This window comes from Hirundo rustica, chromosome 1 (genome assembly GCF_015227805.2).
Source record: "Hirundo rustica isolate bHirRus1 chromosome 1, bHirRus1.pri.v3, whole genome shotgun sequence".
Classification (NCBI taxonomy): domain Eukaryota; kingdom Metazoa; phylum Chordata; class Aves; order Passeriformes; family Hirundinidae; genus Hirundo; species Hirundo rustica.
The window spans coordinates 155747295-155771100 of NC_053450.1; the positions used below are offsets into that span (position 1 = coordinate 155747295).

Below are 23806 nucleotides of genomic sequence, written 5' to 3' on the forward strand. Positions count from 1 at the left end.
CGGGCGGTGCTCGGGGATCCCGGCGGTGCTCGGGGGATCCGGGCGGTGCTCGGGGATCCCGGCGGTGCTCGGGGGCTCCGGGCCGGGCTCGGGGAGCGTTCGGTGGTTGCTGGAGCCGGAGAATCCTCCCCGCGCTCGGCCCCTCGCCTGCAGCAGCTCCGACCGGCGGCTGCGTTTCCCTCGCGATGAGCAGGGACGGCGAAAGATATATTAAAAAAAAAAAAAAGAAGTCACCGACAGGGCCGTTCGTGCCCGCAGGGCTCCCAGCACTGAACCACTCCGCAGTCCCGGAACGCCGAGAACATTGAGTCAGGGAACACTGGCGGGGGAGAAGCCCTAAAGGGTCAATCCCGCAGCATTGCCAAGGCCACCACTAACCGATGTCCCTAAGTGCCACTTTCACAAGACACTTCCAGGGATGAAGAGTCACCACTGTTACAAATGGGCCAGGATAGAGCAGCTCCTTTTTAAAGGCCTTTATTAAGGACAGCTCTGCGTGGGGAACTCGAGGGGCCGCGCACACCGCCGCTGCTCCCGATGGACGGCGCGGAGGAGGAGGTGGTTCAGTTTTGCCACCCGGCAGAAATGGGGCTTCCGTCCTCACGAGAGTCCCTGGGGAGACAATGCTGGCTCGAAGTCTCGGGGGTGTCCTTGTGGTCAAGAACTACGACACAGGGCTGGCTCCAATCGATGATCCGAGGTTCCGTACCGTTTTGCCGGGCTCGAGTTGTTATTTCCAGCCCTCAGTTATCTGGTGGCTCGTTGTCTTTGGGGGTCTTTTGCACCCATTGTATCTTAATTTGCATGTGGAGATGTCCTTGGGCACACGTCTCCTGGGAGCAGAGGTGGTGACGCTCGACGGAAAGGGAGTACAGCATAGAGTAGGGAGTAGGGAACAGGGGTACAAACAAACAAGTTTTCGCTTATGAACTATTAAACTTAGAACAGTAACTTTCAACAGTAACTAAGAGCTTATATCTTAGGAATTTATTTCTTTCAAATCCACAGGAATGCCCAAAGCCACCTGCAGGCTCTGATTAAAATCTCTCATTTTAGGTGACAAATGCTTAATTTTAGGTTAAAAATTGTTGATTTTAGGTGAAAAGGACTTCATTTTAGGCTAGAAATTGTTAATTTTAGGTGAAAGATTCTTAATTTTAAGTGAAAACTTCTTAGTTTTATGTCAAAAATTCTTAGTTTTAGGTGGAGAGGTCCAACCACAGAAACACATCAACAGAGATGGGGGAGATGGGAACAAACTGACTCTCCCATAAAGGACAATTGTCAGTTGAAGGGAAATTCCGGGCAGCAATGTCCCCTGTCCCCAGGGCGTCCCCTCCGTAGGTCCCTCACTGGCGTGGCACTGATATTTCCTGGGATAAGATCAGGAGGATTTTATCCTCCATATTATTTTTTCTGGGAAAAAAATCAGGATGAAATCAAGATAAAACCAGGAGGCATCATCGTGCCAGAGCAGCCCCTTCCTGCTGAGGGTATCTGGGGCTGGGGGCCTCCCAGGAGGGAATTCACAGTTTCTGTTCTGGGATTCTGTGTGGGAGCTGCCTCTGGGTGGGAAGGACAGGCTGCAGGTGAGGGATCCCCACTCCAAGCAAGGCAAAATGCAACCCCAGCCTGGAGCTGCCGAGGTGCCCAGCAGATCCCGGGGTTGTCGGAGCAATGGATGTGACAGCAGCAGCAGATTTAAACCACGACTGATCCATGCAGGCAGACAACCGGCATTTATCCCTTCCCGATGCTGGAATGAGCCCGAATCCACTGCTGGAGGGGTTGTGTCTGCTCAGATTTGAGGGTTTATCCAGAGGTTCATCCCCTCCGTGATAAATCCGGTGTCTGGTTGTCGCTGTGGATTTGTCTGGCTTCAGCTCCCAGAGAGTGAGATTTTTGCATCCTCCCTGCCTCGATTAAGAAGCTGTTTAATATTCCCCTGAAAGTGGTCCCCCAGCGTCATCCAGGCACCTTCGGTTTCCCAGGAAGGCTGAGCAGATTGTGCTCCTTAAATCTGCTGCTGAGGAGCCAGGGAGCGTTCACGTTGCCCTGCCCAGGGCTGCTCTGAATGCCCTGGATTTCTCAGTGCTCTCCTGAGAGACTGGAGCCCTAAAGTGACGGCCAGCAGCGGAGGTGGGAACCCCTGCCCTGCCCGGGCTCCACAAGCGGCAGTGAGGCAGGGGTCAGCAGGGTAGCGGCACCCAAAGGTGTCCCAGCCCCTTCCTGCAGCTCTGCCCCGCTGGGGCTGTGACGGGCGGCTGCAGCCTCCTCTGGCTCAGGAGGAGCCAGGGCAGTGCCTGTCCCCTGGGCTGGCACTGCTGAGGCCTGACCTCATCATGACAAGAAGGACACTGAGGGGCTGGAGCGTGTCCAGGGCAGGGAACGGTGCTGGGGAAGGGCCTGAAGCATCAGGAGGGGCTGAGAGAGCTGGGAAAGGGCTGAGCCTGGAGAAAAGGAGGCTCAGGGGGGAGCTGGTGGCTCTGCACAAGTCCCTGACAGGATAGGTGGAGGTCGAGCTCTGCTCTCAGGGAACCAGGGACAGGACAAGTGGAAACAGCCTCAAGCTGTGCCAGGGGAGGTTTGGGTTGGATATTGGGGAACACATTTTCATGAGAAGGGCTGCCTCACTGGGTTTCTGCCAGGGTTCATGGTCCCCTCCTTGTGTTTCCGCTTTACTCACCATTTCACCTTTGCTCAGTGTTTCTTCCTGTGGTGTCCTCCCGTGACACGGCTGAGCCACCTCTTGTCCTGCTGGCTGAGCCCTGTCCTGTGCCACAGGCCTTGCTGGGATTGTTGACCCTGAGCTCTGTTCAGGACCTCCACAGTGCCCAGGGGAGTTTAATCCACCTTGTTCCATTTTCTGCCTCTTTTCCCACAGCCCACATATTTGGACAGTCCGGCTTCCCTGGACATGGAAGTCCACCCAGCGGTGTCCCTGCTTCACGTGGAGGCAGCACTGATGGCACCCACCCAGCCCAGCCCAGAAGAGGATCCCAGGGCCCCTCAATGTGCAGGTGGACACATCCCGGCTGTCACCAAAATCCACGGGGTGCTCTGAGAGGGCTGATGGCATCGTGCTGGGTCACAGCAAGGGACACAGACAACCGTGGTCCTGTGAACTGTGGTCACCCTTCGAGGGCAGCAGCCTGCGGTGTCCTTGGCACAGTGAGGGGACCTGACCTCTGGGTGGGACACTGCTCCTCTCTGCTCCACACCCAGAGCTGCCCAGAGCCTCATGGCAGGGACACCGCGGGATGCTCCAGCCGCTGAGCAGCGGATTTTGGATTTGCCATTTGGCAGCCGCACGGTGCAGATATGGATGGGATTAACGGTGGAGCCGGTACCTCCTTGCTCCAGAGTGAGATTAAAGAGCTGCAGCTATTCTGGGGAAAGCTGCTGGCTGATCCCCAGCCCAGAGAGCACAGTCCCTGGCACTGGAGGGTGACATCAAACACCTCCCTCCACCTGAAACAGTGCTGCCATACAGCAAAGTGCCGATGCCTTTGGGAGCAGGAGCCACAACCATGTTGGGGGCACAGGAGGACAGGCAGCCTGAGCCTCCCAGAGATGGATGGAGTTTCCTGCTCCCCTTAGTCTGGGAAAGAGGAACAGTGTCCCCAGCAGTGTCCCCAGCTGTGCCCTCAGCTCTCCTAACAGAGATGTCCCCACAGAAAGAAAGGCCCAGTTTTTATTGCAAGAGTGATCAAACACCTCAGTCCCAGTGCACTGAGAAGTCACAAAGCCCTGGAGAGCCCCCAGGACCCCCCTCTCTGCCCATTTTGCTCAGTCACTGACAGAAGCTCAGCTCTGGGCCTTGGCCTCCCCTCAGCTCTGTTCTGGGGGTGCTGCTCCTCAGCCCTGCATCTTGGGCAGACATTGGCAGTCTGCTGTGGGGACCCTCCTGCTGCCCCACGTGGGCTCTGGCACTGTCGGGTGTCATGGAGCGGTTTGTGAAGGTCCCTTCACACCCATCCTGTTCCACCGCACTGCCAGGGGCACCATAGGTACCAGAGTGGCTGGTCTGGGGGTGGGAGAAGCGGCAGGAAAAGGAGGAGGAGGAAGAGGAAGAGGAGAAGGAGGAGGAGGAAGAGGAAGAGGAGAAGGAGGAGGAGGTAGTGGAGGAGGTGGCAGCTCCTCTTGGCAGCAGCACTGGTTTGAAGCACTCACGAACTGCAGTGTCAGATGGAAGTGCTGCAGATGGAGCAGAGAAAGTTCATGATCTGAGGGTGAAATCTGTCCTGAAAAGCAGTTTACATCTTCAAGTGGCCTGTGTCTGCAGAGGACAGGTGGTTGGCCATCCCTGAGGGAGTGTTTCCTCCTGAAAGCCTCGGCTCGTCCTCACCCGCTCCTGCCTTTTCAGCATATTGAACTTCTCTCCTGGGTTTTCCCATCCCTTTGCTAAGCCCCAGCTCCATCTGTCTGCTCTTCTCCCTCTGCACCTCTGCAACTCTCCAGGCTCCAGTTTTCCAGTACTGGCCCCAGTGGGAGGGGTCCCACTCCACAGGGGCTGGCAGGACAGGGTCCCATCTGCACAGGCCCGGGCTGGGCGATGCTCCACCCCAGTGTCCGCCTCTGTCTCACCCCATCCTTGTGCCCTGTGTCCTGCTGGGCGGTGGGAGGTGGCAGGGACCCGTGGGATCCCCGGTGCTGGAGGATACTGGTGGCCCAAGGAGACTCGAGCTGTCAGCTCAGGGCGGTGTGTAATTAATTACCCACGTGGGGCGATGTGCAATTAATTACCCATGTGGGGGACGAGCAGCCGGGGCTGCAGGGACACATGGGCATCACACATCTCTGCCAGAGGAGAAGGAAGAACAGGAAGATAAGAAAGAGAAGGAGCAGGAGGCAAAGGAGGAGAAAGAAGAGGAGGAGGAGGCAGGAGATGTGGGGATGGCCAGAGCCCACCTGTCAGGGAAAAGACACCTCTGTGCATCCGTGCTGCTGCTTCAGCCAGGGTAGGGTGAGGGAGGGATGAGGGATGATGTCCCATCCCTCACCAGGTGTAAATCCTGGAATCCCTGACTGAGAGGGTGAAGTGGCGGAGGCAGCTGCATGTCGGGTGTCTGGAGATTCAAAGGTGCTGATATTGAGACAATTTATAAATGTTTATGTGATAACTGACTGAGGGCAGGGTTTAGAAATTCTTCCCTGTGAGGGTGGTGAGGCCCTGGTTGCCCAGAGAAGCTGTGGCTGCCCCATCCCTGGAAGTGTTCAAGGCTGGGTTGAAGGGGGTGTAGGGGAACCTGGTGTGGTAGAAGGTGTCCCTGTCTGCAGCAGGGGGTGGAACTGGATGGGCTTTAAGGTCCCTTCCCACCCTCACCGCTCTGGGATGATGATGAGGATGATGATGAGGATGATGATGATGGTGGTGGCAGAAGATAGAGAAAAAGGCCATGTGCAAGGACCAAGAGACCCAAACAAAAAGCAGGCTGGAGAAAGGCCACTGCACAGCCAGGCACTGCTGTGTTGGGGTGCTGGGATAGCCCACGTGGAGATAATCCCCTCAGACACATCAGGGAAGCTCCTGCTGGGCAGAGCTTCAACTCAGAGATCTTTCAAAGGCCTTTGGAAGCCTTGGGGAGCACGCAGGTGAGTGTGTGAGGAGAGCATGCAGGGTGAGGGGAGCCTGGTGCTGTAACCGATACAGATTTTATAAATGCTTTCAAAAAACCCTCGTAAAGGTTGTTTTCTAATAAACCCCTTCTCGTGGCAGAGGAGGTTGAGATGCACTCAAGGAATCCTGGAAGGGCACAAGAGTCGGGGGAGAGGACAGGGAGGTGCTTCTCCCACCCACACACCCCAGCACCCACTGCCGAGTCATAGAGGATTCCAGAGCCGGGAGGCATTTAGAAACTTCCCAGAGATCTCTCCTCCTCCTTCTCCTCCTTGCTGTATTCTTCCTCCTTGTCTTCCTGTTCTTCCAACCCTTCCCACCATCATCCAGAGAAGGGCAGAGGGTGGGAACCAGCCCCCAGCTGCCCCCTGAGCGCCTTGGCACTGGGGCATTGCTGCCCACCATGACTCTGGTCCCAGTGGGACCGAGGGAGAAATCCATTGCAATCTCTGTTCTTTCAGCTGCTCACCTTTCTGTTCCTTCTCCCATCACAAATTCCACTTTCTCATTTAATCTGCCAGGGCCCATGATCCTGTTTCTTTATGTTTCTCAGCCATTTCAAAGCGATGCCCCAGCAAGCTCCACTGGCTCCCGCTGTGCTGCCAGGGGCTGCCAGCCCTGTGCCCAGCCAGAGCCTTCCTGTTCCCGGGATCACCCCATGCAAGCTGTTTTAGGGATGGGCACAGCGGGAGGGGTGTTCTCAGTCCATGCCCAACAGGCATCTCCTGAGATGGCTGGACTGTCACCACGGTGGTGCCCTGGGTACTTCCCAGCCCTCACGTGCCAGCCCTCACCCGGGTGGCCTGGAGCAGCCTGTCCTGAGCAGGGTGACAGCAGTCGGTCTGCGGGCAGGGCTGGCCAGAGAGGAGAGCCCACCACAGTGGGGCAGCAGCCGGCGGGCGCCCAGGAACTTCTCGGGACCGGCCATGTTCCACAGCTTCGTGAATGACCTTGGGGTGATTAACGACGAAATTACCTCCGAAACGCAGCCGGAGGCAGGGCTGGCACAGGGGTCTCCAGGTCGGCATAGGGGTTTCCAGGGAATGCTCCCGTGTCCCGCGGGGCAGGCACGGCAGGGAGAGCACGGGCACGGGCAGCGCACGACGGCGGCGCTGCCGAGGCGGGATGCTGAGGGACGGCAGCCGAGATTCGTACCCAGGCGAGGGCCGGGCAGGGTGGCAAGCGCCCATCACCGTGGTGCCGGGCGGGCAGGGGCCGCGGCGGAGCGGGGCAGGACCGGGCAGCGACAGTCCTCCGCTCCCGCTCCCGGCGCCAGCTCCCCCTCCGGACCCCAGCGCCCCCTCTCCCCCTCCCCAGTGCCGGTTCCGCTCCCCGCTCTGCCCACCCCGCTCCCCCCGCTCCCCGCCCGCCGCGGGGCCGGTCCCGCTGACGCGGGCGGGGCGGGGCGGGGCGGAGCGGGCGGGAGGCGGTCGGGGGCGGCGGCGGAGCCCGGGGGACCCGCGGACGGACGCGGCTGTGGCCATGCAGCGGCTGCCCGGAGCCCCGCGCCGCTGACCGGCCCCGCCGCCGCCGCCGCGATGAATTTCCCGGGCGGCGCCGGGCAGAGCCCCGGGCAGCAGCAGAGCCTGGCGGCGCCGGGCGGGCCGGTGCCGGTGCCCGTGCCCGGGCCCTCGGGGCCGCAGCCCGGCGGGCCGCCCCCGCCGCAGTTCGGGCTCTCCAACTCGGCCGCGATCCGCGCCGAAATCGGGCGCTTCGAGTCCGTGCACCCCAATATCTACGCGATCTACGACCTCATCGAGCGCGTGGAGGACCTGGCGCTGCAGAGCCAGATCCGCGAGCACGTCATCTCCATCGAGGGTGAGCGCCGGCGGCCGGGCACCGCACGGGTCACCGCGAACGGGGCACCGGGCCGGGCCGGCCGCGCCGCCGCCTTTGTCCCCGCCGCCGCCGCCGCACCTGCGCCCGCTGCCGCCCGCGGGGCCCGGCGGAGCCCGGCCCGGCCCTGCCCTGCCCACGAGACCGGGATCGCGCCGGGCCCTGCGGCGGCGGGGCCGGGGGCGCGGGGGGCCGGGCGCGGCCTGCACGGGGACGGGGCTTACGGGCGCTGCGCCCCCGCCGCCGGCAGCGGGGCCGGGCACGACGGGGCTGCGGGGGCCGGGCGGGCCGGGAGGGAACGAAGGGGACGCGCTCGTCAGCCGCCCCCGTCTCGGCCCCGGCCCCGGCCCCGGCCCCGCAGCGATGGTGGTCGCGGCCGGGCCTGCGCAGGGCCGGGGACTCCGCCCGCGGTCTCTGCCGGGAGCGGCGGGCGGGGGCGGGCGCTGGTCCGGCATCGGGGCGGGGGGGGGGATTTGTACTCGGCGTCGACGGGGAACGGGATCCGCCGGAACCCGTTAACATTAGAAATGCGGAAAACTGCGGCCCGGGTCCCGGGAACCGTCAGCGAGGGGAGGGATGGAGCCGAGGAACCGCAGAGGAGCTGAGGAAATGCGGCGGAGCCCAGGGGCTGAGATGGAGTTGGGGGGCTGGGACGGAGCCGAGGGGCTGGGATGGAGCTGGGGCACCGCCATGGTGGGGGACCGCGGTGCAGCCGATGGGCTGAGATGCAGGGGGGGACTGGGATGGAGCTGGAGGCCGGGATGGGCGAGTGGCTGCGGTGGAGCCGACAGGCTGCGGTGGGAGCTGCGGGGAGGGGAAGGTTGATCGTGCTGTGCTGAGGCCCACTGTGGGCCGGCAGGCTCTTGCAGCCCCCCAGCCTAAGGGTCCCTCTGCCCTTGGTGTGCCCAAACCTCCAGGTTTCTGCAGCTGGCCCACAGCAGGGAAGGCGGCAGGGCCACGGGTGCCTTTGGTCTGGGTGAAGAGCCCTGGTCCAGCTCGGTGCTTGCCAAGCGCTGCTTTTCCGTTCCCTGGGTTTTGTTGTCCCTGCTTGGCGGCAGCGTGCTCAGCTCCGTTCCTGCTGCCTCATGCCAGGAATGTCGCTGCAGGGGCACACGAGGTGGTTTTGGGGAGTGATGGCCCCACTATAGGGGTGCTGGCCACCATGGTGATGCTGCATGGGAGCAGCAGCCTGGGTGCTTCTCCAGAGGCCCCCCACTTTGGTCCTTTTGGGTTTCTGTGGAAAGGAAGAAAGGAAAATGGACTCTAAGAAGGTCTGAAAGGTTGTGTGGGTTGAGGGAAAGTAAATCTCAGAATTTGTTTTTATTGGCCTCATGGTGCAAGGACAAAGGACACTCAGTGGAGTTAAGACAGAGAGGATGTAAAACCCTGGGCTGATGCTGAAGGGGCTTTTCCATCTCTGTGGAGGTCTTCAGCCACAGAAAGCTGTTGAGTTGATGGAATTCGAGGAGAAAAGGAAAGGGCCTCAGGCCGGATGGAGATGGGTGGGAGTGCAAGGCTGGCACAGGCGGTGGCAGTGGCTCAGTTCGATACATCGCTGTCCCTCAGTCCAACTGGGGGTGTCACAGTGGGCTGGTGGGGGAGGACCGTGCTGTGCCCATTCCCATGGGGCTCCTGCAGCTCTCCCGTGTTTGTGCCTCTGATGACAGCTGTGGTGGCAGCCGCGAGGTCACTGGTGACATGATCTGATCTTGTGTGTGGTTGCTGCGCTGTGGGACAGAGGAGCTGCCAGCTGAGAGGTGGCAGGGCTGTGCCTGAGGTGCTCCCAGGGTCACCTCTGTGGGCAGAGCCGTCCCGGGCACCGTGTCCCTGCCCCTCGTCCCTCTGCAGGGACGCTGAGCTGCTCAGGGTGCTGGGCGCGTGTCCCGTCCTGCGCCCGCAGCCGCGGCAGTGGGTGCTGGGCACGGTGGTGGGAGGCGCGCGTCTCTTAGCAACTCCTCTGGTGTGTGGTTCCTCCTGTTGCTCAGGAAGGTGTGAACACACACACCGGCCTCTTGTGTGCTGCTGAGGTTCTCAGGGCTTCCCAAAGCACCCCGTGTCACCCAGAATGAGGGCTGAGGGGTGCCCTGCACCTGGCTGGCCGTGACACGTGACACAGCTCACCTGGTGTCCACAGGGCTGTGGGACGGTGCCACAGGCTGCATGTCCTCAGGGGCTTTCCCTGCTCAAGCCACAGCCCCATCTTGTCTCCTCTGAGCCTTCCCTGTGGGTTTGTAGCAGGATCCCACAGATTTCCTTGTCTGGGCTGCATTCCCTTGTTACCTGCCAGGCACTGGGATAAATCCTGATCCTGGTGAAATGTGCACTGTGATGACACAGTTACCTGTGACCCGTTACCAGGTGTGTGTGAGTGAATTAACAGGGGTTAATTATGGGCTGGAAGAGCCTTGCTGGAGATGTTATCATTCTGTGGGGTGCCTTGGTCTGGAAGGGAACTTCCTTCTAAACTGCAGGTTTGGGGCTTGATACAGAAATGTCTCGAAGAGGATTTTGTTTGTTGGTGTTCGTGATCAGAAGATCAGAGTTGATGACTGGAATGATGGTTCGTGGTCTGGAAATCCATGATGGAAGATGCTAGTGAAACCCCAAATTCAATTTCCTAAAACTTGAGCATGGGATCTTGCAAGACTTGCTCACGTCCTCCTGCCAGATTCCTTTCCTGTAGGCAATTCCTTCCTTTTTGAAGGGGAACAGTCAAAGGCAGTACCATGCTGCACTGGGGCCGGGGGTCCAAGCCGCCCATCCTCTGCCAGGGGCCAGGGCTGCCAGTGTCCCTGCCAGGGTGTCACTGCAAGGGTGTCACTGCTGCAGCTGTGCCAGCAGTGGAGTCAGGGGTGTTGGCAGAGCTGTACACAACGGGGGTGTGGAGTGGGTGTCGGGGGCCTGCTGCAGCCAGAGCCCTGCCAGCCCCCCAGGCTGGGGAACAAGCCTTTCCTGAGAAGTTTGGAGCCCACGGTGGGGTGAGAGCCAGCTGCGCCTGCTCATGAGTCGGCATCAGTGGTGCCACTGTGGGAAGAAAGGGAAATCTGCTCTGTTTTGGTCTCCTCCTTGAGCTGAGGCTTTATTTGGAGGCGATGGGGGGCAGAGGGGCTGAGGGGCGCTAGGGCTGGGGGACAGGACAGGTTTGGCTGGTCGCCAGCATCAGCTGCATCACAGGCAGGACCTGGAGTTTTTTGGTAGTTTCTAACCACCAAATTTGGACAGATTTTCAGGGGGCTTGCAAAAAGCGATTCCCTCATCCCAGGCTGCTTTCCTTGCCAAATTGTGGAGACTGCTGCAAGCTGCTGAGTTCTATAAAAGATTTCATATTTGCATAAAGCAAAACGATACCAACGCAGGGCTGGTGCAGCCCTGCTCACAGTAAATGTGGCCCCCAACATCGTGACTCTGGGACAGGCTACAGACAGAACCGTATTAATAGAGTTTATAATTAGAGCAGTAATTGCACAGTGCTTAATTTCTTTCCTAGAAATGAACTTTGAGCAGTGATCAGAATGCGGGTTTGAGGAGGACAAGTGATGTCTCTGCTGGAGGTTACCTGAGGGACATCCAGGACAGGCTGTGAGCAGCATGGGGAACCAGCATGGGTCCATGGACAGGTGGGAGAGACAGCATCAGCAAGATGGAATAATGAAAGAAGATCATGATGTGGAACTGAAGAAATGGTTACACAGAGGTTTTCTGGGTGTGTGAAGTGGTGAAAACAGGAGGGAGAGGTAGAAGAGAGATAAGAAGAAGGTGAGATTCCCTCAACAGAGCTTTTGCCAGATGATGGGAATTTTCTTGTGACGTTTGTGGTTGTGCACATGCCTTGCAGCTCCCAGCTCAGCTCTCTGGGAAAGCTTGGAGAGGGTTTGAGCCATGGTGAGGATTTGGTGTCCAGGAGCAGGACCACCAAACTCTCTGTAGTCAGCTTTACCTGGAGCACGTGTTTTTTCCCTTCATTGTCCTTCCTCACCTCTCCCACCTGCCCCTGAACCCATGTGGGTTCCTCTCTGCAGTTTAAGAAGCAGGGTTTGTTTGGGAAAGCTCTCCTCTAGTTTCCAGCTGTTGCTGCTCTGGCAGAGATGGGATGAGAGAAGCCCTGCAGAATGTCTGTGGTGGCTGGGAGCAGGCTGGATGTCCGTGACCTCCACATCTGCTCTGCCGGGCAGGGGCTGCCCCACTGCTGGCTCTGCATCACTCCAGGGCCTGGCTGTTGGCTGGGTGCGAGGCCAGCACAGACTATTGGGTCACTTGGTGTAAACAGCCCGTCCCAGGATTTTAGCCTTAGAAATAAGGTCTCTGGCTAAGGCCTGCTGGAGGTACAGACCTGGGCCTCTGCCTCAGGAGTTTACTCCATCATAATCTGTCTTGCTGTCAGTAACTGCTGTGACTTTTCCAGCTGGCATCTCCGACATCCTGGGTATTTTCTGCATTTCTGTCTTAGGAAGGACTGCTTTGATACTGGGCATTTTCATATTTAAAGCCACTTGTACCGGTTACTGAGGCCACTTTGCCGTCTCTCATGAGTTAAATAAGCTGAGCTTCATCATTCTGTTCAGTTCCAGCACAAGTCCTCCATGCTCCATCCTTTCCCAACATCTTTTGAAGCTTGGTGTGCTTTTGAAGGTTCTTGGTGTGCTGATTCACAAAGCAGACTGAAGGAGGAGCTGCCCCCGATGCAGGATCTTCTGGAGGAAGATGAGGACCCTCCTCACTGGAGCCCTCCAGTCCTGCCAGGCTCGGGGAGCCCCACACTGCCAGGCTGCACTCAGGGTTCACCATGGCTTTGCTCTGCTGAATCAGCCTCGAGTAAATTACACTCTTTGGGAAGGAGAGCGTTCTGCTTAGCCAGCTTTTTCCTGCTAATTCCATGACCTCTGCAGAAAACTGCCCTGTTTATGTATGCCTGTGAGTTCCCCAGGGCTGGGAAACCACAGGCCATGGTGCTGGGGTGCCGTAGGGGGAGCTGCAAACTCCAAAGCCCTCGGCACATCCCTGCTCCAGGGCCAGAGCTGGGCATTCTGGGCAGCTGTGTGGCTCCTGCTGTATTAGCCCTGCATTCAGGGTGAGGTTCCTCTGGCACTGTGGTCTCCAGATTTGCTGGAAGTTACGTGCAAAGGTGGTTAAAAGGGCATAAAATGAGAGGTTGGGCAAATCATAGAACCAGAGAATGGTTTGGGTTACAGGCCATCTTGTTCCACCCCCTGCCATGGGCAGGCACACCTTCCACAAGACCAGGTTGCCACAGGCTCCATCTGGTCTGGCCTTAAACACTTCCAGGGATGGGGCAGCCACCACTTCTCTGGGCAGCTTGTGCCAGGACTTCACCACCCTCACACGGAAAAATGTCTTGCCAATATCCCATCCAACCCTGCCTTCTTGTCTGTGGGAAGCCATTTCCCTTTGTCCTGTCACTCCAGTCCCTTATCCCAAGTCCCTCTCCAGCTCTCCTGGAACCTCTTTAGGCACTGGAAGCAGCTCTAAGGTCTCTCTGGAGCCTTCTTTTCTCCAGGTGAACATCCTGGCCTGGCTGCAGTGCAGAGGGGCTCCAGCTCTTGGAGCAGCTCCTGTTCTGATCACGCACTCTGTGTTGTTTGGGTGAGAGAGGCTCCTAAGGGCACTGGGAAGTGCTTCCTGGGCTGCGTTATCTGCTGGCAAGGGAGAGCCCTGGGTCCTCCACTGCTGTGTGTGCCCTGGCCTGGCTGAGGCTGTCATCAGGGCTGGCACTGCTCGGCATCTTACGGTGCCAGTGACTGGCACGGGCAGCACAGGCGAAAAGATCTGCCTGGAGAGTCCTGGAGCAGGTTCTGATGTGACAGGAGACGTTGGACCCCCAGGAGTGATGGGCAAGAGCCAAAGCAGAGCTGAAGGAGCCTTTAGCACACTTGAAGAAATGCGTCCCCTGTTTTTACTGAGTTTTATGTTGTGGCCCAAGTCACCTGGAGGCATCTTTGCCAGGTGCAGCTCTCACCTTGCCAAGCTTGCAGGTGGAGAATCCCATCTTGGGGAAGAATCAGAAGAGGTCATTGATCAATAGGAGTTGGGAGAGATGGTGAAACTGTAGCAGGAGGGCTGGAGGATGGTGCTGATGGCTGCGAGCTGAGCAGGATGGAGTTGCAGGTGCTGTGCTAGGGGAGGTGAGGGTTCCTGGTGCTCTGGGGGCAAGAGCTGAGTACTGTGGCTAAAGAGGAAAATCTGGGGATGTGAAGGCACGCAGGGGAAGAACAGGATTTGGAGGTGGGATCAGGAGAGTGGCTGCAGTTTCAGTTCCCTTGATCCAATACAAGCGTGGTTGCTGCGGGCCGGGACAGTGCAGCTCGTCCCACTTGGCAGCTCCACCTACTCCTCCCCGTGATCAGGAACTACTCTGGCAGGAGCCAGGCATGTGTTGGGTTTGGTTCAGTCAGTTCTCAGCTGCTTGTGGTGTGACCACGTGAATGCGGGTGGTGAGGAGGGGACACGCGTGGTCAGGTCTGGGGGAAGCACAAAAGACCTGGATTGCTCTGATCTGAGCTATGTGACAGCTGATGGCAAAGCTCCGTGTGCCGGATCTCCTGACCACAACAGCAGCACCTGGGGAGGAGCCGGGAGCCTGGTACCCGTTCCAGGGACACACTCTGCGTGTTTGGCCAGACGCTGGCTGGTCTCCCTGTGCTCGCTGTGGGTCGGTGTGATGTCAGTCCTTGGTGGCTCTCTGCCTTCCCAACACAACTGTTGTGGGAAGTCCCAACATAACTTGTCCCAACATAAACTCAGCTTTCTCAGGAGTTTCACAGCTTGGTTGCACAGAGCCTTTTCCAGTTTCGGGATGCTCTGCACTGACTGTTGCTCCAAGCAGCGATGTCCTGCTGGCCTGGCCTCTGTCGGAACGGGGACAGCAGTGCCCCTGTCCTCAGAGCTGCCTTAGCTGGCTGTGGGGTGAGCCCTTATGCATTCCTGCTGTGCTTGGGCTGGAGCTGCCGGGCTCTGCCTGGGGGTACCCGGTGGGAGCAGTGCGAGTGGGGCCAGCTTTGCGCAGCTGACTGGGAATCATTCACCTGCCATTCACTTTCAGGGGCTTTCCCAAAGCTCCTGACAGAGCATGCCCACTTTCTGCATAGACACCTTCTAGTGCTGGGCGCTGCTGGGCTCTCATCTCCTCTGGAATCTCACTGAGATGAGAATGTGAGGCGTGGCTTCATCCAGGCTTGTTGTTCTGAGCTAGTGATGGGACTTTTGCTTAATTTGGGTGGCCAAATTCGATGTAAATGATGTCTGATCTGGTGCCAAACTGTGTTTCCAGCTGGGCTGGCTGACATGGTAGGGTCCTGCTCTGGGGGATACTGGGTGCTCTGGTGCCTGGGGCAATGGGGTACAGCCTTGGGGCTAAAATCCCCTTGTAGCTGGCGTGGATGTGGCGGGATTAGGCAGTAGCCACATGGTCTGGGGGAGCAGCTGTGAGCTGAAGGGCTGGCACAGAAGCCTGGCTGCTGGGAATTGAGGGATGCAACAGCTGCCCCAGCCTGCGATCAGAGCTCGGCAACTTGATGGGCATCTCGGCAGTACCATGATGCTCTTATCACATCCCTCCCTGTCAGGAGGAAGCCTTTTCTCCTTGTGATCCCACCTTCCTGCTTTGGCATTGGATTCTTTTTAAAAATGCTCTCAAAGACTTTCTGCAAGTCGTTATCTCACCGTGCAGCAGCTGCAGGGATTGGGAATCCATGTCTGTTGTGTTCCTGCCAGCAGTGCCCTTCATGGAAGAGACACCTGTTGTCTCGCTCCTGCTGCCTCCCGCAGCTCTGGGCAGCACTGGGAGCACAGATCCCATGGGTGCCTAGTCAGGTGGATTTCCTGAAGTGATGTAGTGAGTGCAAGAAATCTGGGGCAGGAAGGGTAAAAATTAAGATAATTTTAGTTGCCTCTCTACTGGAAGGAGGTTTGTGTGATTACGACCTGTTGCATGCTTGCTCATCTCTCCTGCCTCAGTAACTTTCAGACCTGCTGTCCAATTACAAGCAAACGCCGCTGCTTCTGAATTCCCACAAATCCGAAGGAAATAGATTTCCAGACAGAGCAGAGCACCCTAGCTTGTGGCATGCAGAGGGGAAGGGAAGTTTGCATCTCTCCAGGGTGTCTGGGTGCAGTGGGACTGCATCTTCACTCTGTAAGCCCTGGCTGTGAGTCACTGGGGAATTCCTGCCTGGGGTCATGTGTGAGATCTGGTCTGGCCATGTGATCGACACGGTGAAATCCACTCCAGCCTCGGGGCTCTGTGCCACGCTCCCAGCTGCTGCCTCCGGAATCCTGTCCGGGTGCTGCTGCTACTGAGTTCCGGGGCTGGGAGCAGCTGACTCCAGGCTGCCGTGGTGGCCAGTGTGGGCTGTTGGCCCTGGCTCTCACAGCGAGCCCTGCTCGCTGGCTCCTGCTCTTGGTTTTGGGCAGCTTTGGGTATTTACCCCAACAGTGACTCCTGGGTAGGGAAAAGGGGTCTGGCCTTCAGAGAGGGACTTTGAACAAGGGACTCGAGTGACAAGACAAGGGGGAATTCGTCTTCCCATGCACAGAGGGCAGGGTTAGATGGGATATTGGGCAGAAATTTCCCCTGTGAGAGTGGTGAAGTCCTGGCACATGTTGCTTAAAACAGGTGTGGCCACCCCATCCCTGGAAGTGTTTAAAGCCAGGCTGGATGGGACTTGGAGCAAGCTGGGGTAGTGGAAGGTGTCCCTGCCTATGGCAAGGGGTGGGACTGGCTGGGCTTTAAGGTCCTTTTCCACTCAAACCATTTGGTGTTTCTGTGATCAGCCTCTGGCGAGTGCTGTCCATCCCCAGTGCCTGGAGGATTGAGCAGGGCTGGAGGAGCACACACCACGCGGGGTGCCACGCTGGCTGGTGGCCAAGGCCAGTGCTGTTCCTGGTGGGAGGTGGGTGCTGCAGGACTGATGGCGCTGTGGCACCTCTGCTCAGGAGTGGTTCAGTGGCAGAAGCTGCTCCTGGTCCTGGTTTTTCACTGCAGTCACCCTTGGAGCCTCACCTGGTCCAGTCCTGCGTATGGGAGCACAGGACAGGGCCAGCTTCACTGTGGAGGGCTTGGGGGTGATTGAAAAGTGAGAGAGGGGTGCTGATGAGCACATGGGGGGCTGTGTCAGGACATGGACCTCCCAGGTCAGCCACCTCACCTGGGGTAATTTCGGTGTTCCTGGAGGGCACAGAGCTTGTGCTTGAGCTTCAAGGTGCTCTTTGGAAGAGGAGAATAAAGCCATTTCAGGTGGTTTACATAGAGCTTTTCCAACATGAAGCGCAAACAGGAGGAAGCAGGGAGGTGTTGCTGTAATTCAGCATCTGGGAAATGGAGCTTCTGCCAGGGTTTGGGAGGGAGACAGCGGAGGAAGGATGGTTGTTATGGAACGAGGCATTTGGGAGGGGGAAGACACGCAGCTTGCGGTTGACGTGACAGAAGAGGCGGGCCCGGAGGGGGATTCAGAGAGAGCGTTCACCCGCTGAAGAGAGAGGCTAGGGAAATAATTCCAGCAGCAGCAGTGTTGTGGCTGAATAGGGATGAGGCAGGATTTGATGGGTTCCTCCTTTGGGGAAAAGGAGCAACAGTGGTCAGTGCAGAGTGGGCGCTGTGGGGCTCTGGCTGCGTGGCCAAGGGGACAAGGAGGTTTCAGGGACCGGAGTTCGTGTAGCTGTGTAGGGCTTAGGGATGGCCAGGATGAGAAGTGAGGAGAGGGAAAGGAGAATGTGTGAACTCTTACTGTCTGAGTCATGTCCTCAAGTCCCCGACAGGGTCTGAGTGACATCCCTAGTCCCTGCGCAGCAAGGGCTTGGGGGACAGAGCCGGGATTAGCAGCAGCTCTCTTTAATCATGCGGACCTCGGGATTGTGGGTGCACACTTGAAATGCTGGAGGGGAAAAGAAGCTGAGACTTCATTTTGGACAGGAGACAGTCCAGGAATAGAAAAGCAGAACTATGAATCATCGCACAGAGCTGAGGGATGGCGTTAAATTAAAGGCTGGCTGGAGGAAGCGTGGAAGGAGAAGGGAAGGTGCTATGGGCAGAGCCATGTGAGACGCCCGAAAAACAGCAACACTGGAGGTGGAGAGTGAGGATGGTCTGTCTGAGTCTGGTGAAAGAAGCTGTAGAGAACCAGGAGGAGAATAAAGATGATAAAAGAATTTCTGGGATCAACGAGGACAAGATGTTGTGGCCAGTTTGGTTCCTGGCGAGGAGCTGCAGGGTTCAGAAGAGCCCAGAATCTGCAGGTGAGGCAGGAACAGACTTGTGCAGTCCCCTGGTGAGGCAGAAAAGGGCAGTGGGAGGTCCTGAGGTGGGGATGTCTGTCCTCTTGGGAAATGAAGATGTGTCAGTGACATCAGTCACCTTCCCAGGAGGCTGGAGAGAATTCAGAGGGAGGTGGGTTTGGTGGATGGACTGTTGGATGGGTGAGGAATTGCATAGATGGCCACATCCAAAGGGTTTTGGTCAGTGGCCAAATGGAAACCAGTAATGAGTGCTGTCTACCCCAGGGCCATACTGGGGCCAGAACTGGTTAATATCTTTATTAATGACACGCACAGTGCACCCTCAGTGTGTTTGCAGGTGACACCAAGCAGAGGGGTGCAGGTGAGAGGCTGGAGGGCAGGGATGGCATCCAGAGGGACACTGACAGAGGAGTGGGCCCATGGGATCCTCATTAAGCACAGCAAGGCCAAGTGCAAGGTCCTGCACCTGGTTCTGGCCAATCAGCTGCACCAGGACAGGCTGGGGCACCTTCCACTAGGCCCATCCAGCCTTGCCTTGGACATTTCCAGGGATGGAGCAGCCACAGCTTCTCTGGGCACCCTGTGCCAGGGCCTCACCATCCTCATAGGGATGGATTTAATCCCAATATCTAATCTAAATATCCTCTTTTAGTTTAAAACTATCACCCCTTGGTCTGTCACCGTCTGCCCATGGAAAACATCTGAAATTGCATTTTCTACTGGAAGTTTTGGTGAATTCTTTGGGCTCTGCCTGTGCTGGCCTTCTCTTTGCTCTTAGTCGTGGGAATGTACACAAAGAGGCTTAAACCTCCCCCCTCCTCAGATGATTCCTCAGTGTCCTCTCCATCTCCTGTGGAACAGGCCAAGCTTGCCTGTGTCCTTGTGCTGGTCCCTGGGTTTTGCCTCTAGTTTTTGCTGTTTGTCTCTGGTCACCTCTCGCTCCTTTTGTAGCTGCTCTGGGATCAGAGTAGTGTGCTGCAGCCACTCCTTTATATTTATCCTAACTAATCTGACCTCATTTCCAATTTCCCTGTGCATGCCTTCCTGTGCCAAGCCCAGTATGGAGCTTGGGTGAGCCTAGTTTGTCTCCTACCACACTGATTTCCTCTGCACTGGAGTGATTTCTGTGTGTGCCATCACTGCTGCTTCAGGCACCCAACAGCTTTTTGTAATCTTTTTTATATTCTCTGTTTTTCTTTTTTCCTTGTGGATTTGCTTCCAATAAGATCTTGCCTATGGAGTTTGATAATCATAGAATTCCAGAATGGTTTGGGTTGAAAGGGACCTTAAAGCTCATCCAGTTCCACCCCCTGCCCTGGGCATGGACACTGTCCATAGGACCAGGTTGCTCCAAGTCCTGTTCAGCCTGGCCTTGAACACTTCCAGAGGTGGGGAGTCCACAGCCTCCCTGGGCAGTACCTGTCCTGGTGGATCTCTGCAGTTTGCTGTCCTTCCTCCCACAGACTGTAAGAACTTGTGGTCAGTCTTTCCTGCTCTGCCTCCTCCCAGCAGCTTCCCTCAGAGGGTCAGCTGAAGACAGCAAGACCTGGAAATTGAGTCGGAGAGAGTCTAAGAGAAAATCGAGGACAAAATGACACATGGCCTGGTACAAGTGAGAAATGGGCATGGGAGGAGGTGCCCAGCCCCTTTGCAAGGCTGGGAGTGGATTTTTGGGGAGGAGATTGCACAAGGTGTTTGGGGAGCTTTGGTGGTGAGAGGTGAGGGTGAGACCAGGATATTCCCCCTGGAAGAGAAAATGCCTGAACGTGTGTTGGGCTTAGTCAGCTGGTTTGCAGGCTCTGTGGGATTTGATTTCAAACACAAACTTTGATAATGGAGTGTTTATTCCATTGCTGGCCATGTATCATGAACCTACAAATGAACCACCATCCCCTTGTTCAGTTTTACCAGCACTGCCATCCAGGCAGGTTGGGAAGTACTTTGGATCCCCCCTCCCTAGAGGTTTTTACACCCTCCCTGGGCAACAATTGAAGGGAGCCCAACCACTGCTTCTTCAGTTGATTGTTCCAGTCATTAATTCCTCCAGCTGCTGATCGTTCCCATTTAATTCCCGATTTACATTCATCTGTTTTAAAGTTCATTTTCTCACTTGTTTCTTTAGATTGGACTAAATAAAACTTTGTTACCTGAACGTTATTCCCTGAGAAGTTTACTGTTACTTCATCATCAATTATCTCTTGATGTTCTTTTTGGGAGGTAAATCGCATAATGCTCATTAAAAGTCTCTTCATGAGTTCATTTTGTGTGGTCTCTTCAAAGTATTTTTATGGCTCTTCCTTACCCAGTGTTCTTAAAATGCAAATCATCAGATTATAGGCAGTGTGCTCCCACTTGACCCAGCCACAGTTCCATGAACAGTAAATCCAGTTCCTTTCTCTGCTGGCTGCTCTTTTTTTATGAAATCCCAGAGCGGTTTGGGTTGGGAGGAGCTGTAAAGGTCATCTGTGGTCTGTGTGCATTAGAGCTCTGTTGTCCACTGTATCCATCTGCTGCTTCCTGATGGTGGATGATGTGAATCCACACTGATGGATCCTGCTCACCCAGCTTCTCCCGTATTGGAAACGGCCCCAAAAGGACGTGGTCTGTGGTTTTGGGCTGGGGGGGTCTGACTGTCCTGGCATTCCTGGCATTTGCCATTTCACCTCTCTCAGAGCTGGCATAGTAAAAGTGTTTTCCCAGTTGTCCGAAGCTTCCCAACATCACTGGTAAGGCTCCAGGTGTCACTGGCGTCCTCTTACCTGTTGGTGTGGATCTCTGGTTCTTCTGAGCCTGGTCCGACCCTGTTTATTGTAAATGACTTTGCAAAGTGATGGTTTATAGAGGGAAAGTTGTATGGGAACGGGTTACATGATCATGGAAACACGGGCAGAGTTGTTTGTCTCATGGAACCATAGATCACTTTGGGCTGCAAGGACCTTCAAGGTTGTGCAGTCAAACCCTGTGACAGCAACACCTGAACCACCTGGAGGAGTGCTATCAGCTCTAACATGAACTGTTGTTTAAAAACATCCAGTTCCATTGACTCCCTCTCCTTCCCAGAGCCCAGAGGGCTGCTGGGGGCTTGGGGGTTCTCCTTTCCCAGGGACTGGTGTCCTCGGGACAGCAAGGGAAGCCAGAGGGTTCCCTTCCCATAGGCACTGGTGTCACCAAGGGCTGCTGGGGGGCTTGAGGTCACTTTGCTCTGTTCCAGCCATTCCTGAATATCTCTGTTACTTCAATATTTATTAAAAATTAGCATGAGCAGGAGTGTGAGCTCACTCTTCCTCACTCTTCCTCACTCTTCCTCACTCTTCCTCACTCTTCCTTGCACCATTGTATTCAGATTGTTTGTGCCTTTAAATAAAAGTTACGTGTTTCAATGACATTTTTAAAATTGTTTCTGCTAATGGTTTTGCCATTCTGCATTTGTCTGTGTTTGCTCTTCCTGAGTGTTTGTGTCAGCGCCTCTGGTGCTGTCTGTGCGAGGCCCAGCAGACCCCTGCCCCTGGCCCTGCTCTGGGCAGCGAGCCGTTCCTCCCTGTGCGGGTCCGTGCTCCACACAGCTGCTTCCTGCTGCTCTCAGCATTGTTAGAGACCCGTTTTCCTGAAGGCTTTAGCTTCCTACACCATTTTTGATGCTTCCTGTGTTCAAGATCTTATTGACATCTGTTTCCTCCTCTTTCTTCCTACTTCTTACTCATTTTTGGGCAGTTTGGATGTCACTTGCCTTTGGGAGTGTTCAGGAGTTTTAGCCAAATTGTTGTCCTGGTGTTTTTATGAAGTGTTGGCATTGAGCTGTCTGATCAATTATTATGGGAGTGTAAGAATGCAAACCACAGCTAAAGCCCCAAACTGGGGCTTAGAATCCTGGAATGGTTTGGGTTGGAATGGAGCTTACATCCCTTTCCATTCTACCCCCTTGCCGTGGTCAGGGGCACTTTCCACTGGAGCAGGTTGCTCCAAGCCGTGTCCAGCCTGGTCTCGGACACTTCCAGGGATGGTTCAGCCACAGCTGCTCTGGGAAAGCCCAGGTGGCCCTGCTTTCCTCTCCAGGTGTTGGGTCCTGCTGCTGCTCCCCTGTTGTCGCTGGCTCCGACTGTGCCCGTGCCTGTGGCTGGTGGGCTCCTCACAGCACTGGCCCTAGTGCAGCGTCCCTTCCTCTCCTTGAGCTAGTTCTGCTGGTCCCAGAGTGCGGCAGCGCTGCCAGATTTAGGTGGCACAGTAAAATAAATGCAGTTACTGAGAATTTGGGTTACTTTGTTACTGAAGTAGGTGCTAAGTGACTTTCCCCAGGTGAGGAGGGTGCAGTGGTCAGTGACAGGACAGATCCAGTCCCCTCAGTCCCCCTGCACTGAATGATGTGCCTGTGCCCTGGCCATGTGGGTGTGGCACTTGGGAACATGGTGGTGGCCTTGGCAGTGCTGGGGGAACACTTGGTCTTGACGGTCTCTGAGGGTTTTTCCAACCCTAATGATTGTGTGATTCCATGACGAGCTGTGCTTCTGGCACAGCCTGGCAGTGGGCTGCCCCATGCCCAGGGCAGGGGATGCTGAGGCTGACGAGTGGGTGGGAGCGTGGGGCACGGGTGAGCCCTCGGCTGGGCATCAGAGCCAGCAGGGCCGTGGCAGCTGCGGTCAGGCTGAGGGCTCACCTGGTGTGCGGCCGTGAGGACCCTGCAGTATGGCCACCGGCGTGTCCGGGGACAGGCACGGCACCCGCTCGGTGTCCCCGAGTCACCGCTGTAGCACTGGGAGATCCCCGCCCGTGCCGCTGCCAGGACTGTGCTCTGCCCGGTGCCAGGGGCCTCGGGGAGCCGCGGGCAGCAGCAGTCTGTGAGTGAGCCGAGCTGCAGCTGCAGCCGCTGTGGCCGCACGTGCTGGCCGCAGCCGTGTCCCGGTGAGTCACGGGCCGCGCTGTGACTCAGCCGCAGGCTCTGCTGTGCCCCCAGTCACTGCTGTCAGCCCCAGCCCTGCCTCGGCAGGCTGCAGCAGCATGGGCAAGGACAGAAGGACAGGAGGACAGAGTGCGGAGGACAGCCGGAGCTGTGGCAGGGGGGTCCCGGCACGAGCGTGGCCGGTGCCCGGGTCGGTGCGATCTTGCCGGGTGTCCTGCAGCGTGTCCCCTCCATAGCGGCTCCCCGGTGCCGTGTGTGGCACGGGGCAGCAGCAGGGCCGCCCGTGTGGCACGAGGAGCTCGAGTGCGTCACTGCAGGGTTCAGGCTGCTCGTGGGCTCGGGACGGATCAGAGGTCACAGTGGCCCTTCCCCGCTGGTACCTGTCTGTACAGGCAGTCTGGGCAGGCAGGTGTGTGCAGCTGTGCCCCGGGAAGTTCTCTCCAGAGGCTGGAGGAGAGTCTGGCCTGGAGCACACCCTGCTTTCATGGGAGATTAGCTGTAGAAGTAGTTTCAGCCCTGGAGCCTTGCCAGTCTGAGGGTGGGGATGGCTCTGTGTAAGCTCCTGCTGGAGTCCCACAGACTCCAGTGCAGAAGATGACATCCTCCCAGCTGCCCCAGGTCTGGGCTCTCGGAGCCAGGTTGAATTCTCTGTGGGTGAGAGTTGCTTTCCTTGAGGTTGGACATCAGTTTTTCAGACCTGCAGGAAGGGCTTTAGGAGTGTGTCTGTAATCACGACAGGAGTGTGATGCATGGCCAGGTGTCCGCTGTCTTCCAGGCACAGGCAGGCCAGTGGAATGAATGTGCCATGGAAAACTCCTCCCCATCAGCACGTTGCCCACTGTCTGAGTGTTGGTCTGTGTGGTGGTACATGATCACAGCTGGGCTGAGCAATTTCAGTCCTTGGATTGGGCATAACAGCCAGGGGAGGTCTGGGCCCATCAGCTAATGGTCCTGCTGACCACAGCAGGGCCAAGGCATGGAGCACGCAGAGGGAGTTTTCAGCAGCAACCTCTCAAAGTGGACTCCTGTCTGCACAGAAGGCAGAGGGGCAGCTCTTCTCTCCTCTTCTGGGAGATGTGTCTATGTTAGCTGAGGCCTTCCTGGGCACAGGGAGTTCCCCATATCTACCTCAGCAACTTTGCTGATGCTCCCAGGGTTGCAGTTCACATTGTGGTGTTCTGCAAACCCAAGACAGGAGTCTGGGGAGT

The 23806-nt window shown here is 56.9% G+C and overlaps 1 protein-coding gene across 2 annotated transcripts in view; it reads left to right on the forward strand.

The window, feature by feature from the left end:
• Positions 1-7158: 7158 nt before the first annotated feature.
• AGAP3 (ArfGAP with GTPase domain, ankyrin repeat and PH domain 3) overlaps positions 7159-23806 on the forward strand; it is a 109368-nt gene continuing 92720 nt past the window's right edge. For both annotated transcript variants that reach the window (XM_040065856.2, XM_040065862.1), the window contains exon 1: positions 7159-7438. In XM_040065856.2, coding sequence (XP_039921790.1) covers positions 7159-7438 — 280 coding nt within the window. The remainder of the gene's footprint in view (positions 7439-23806) is intronic.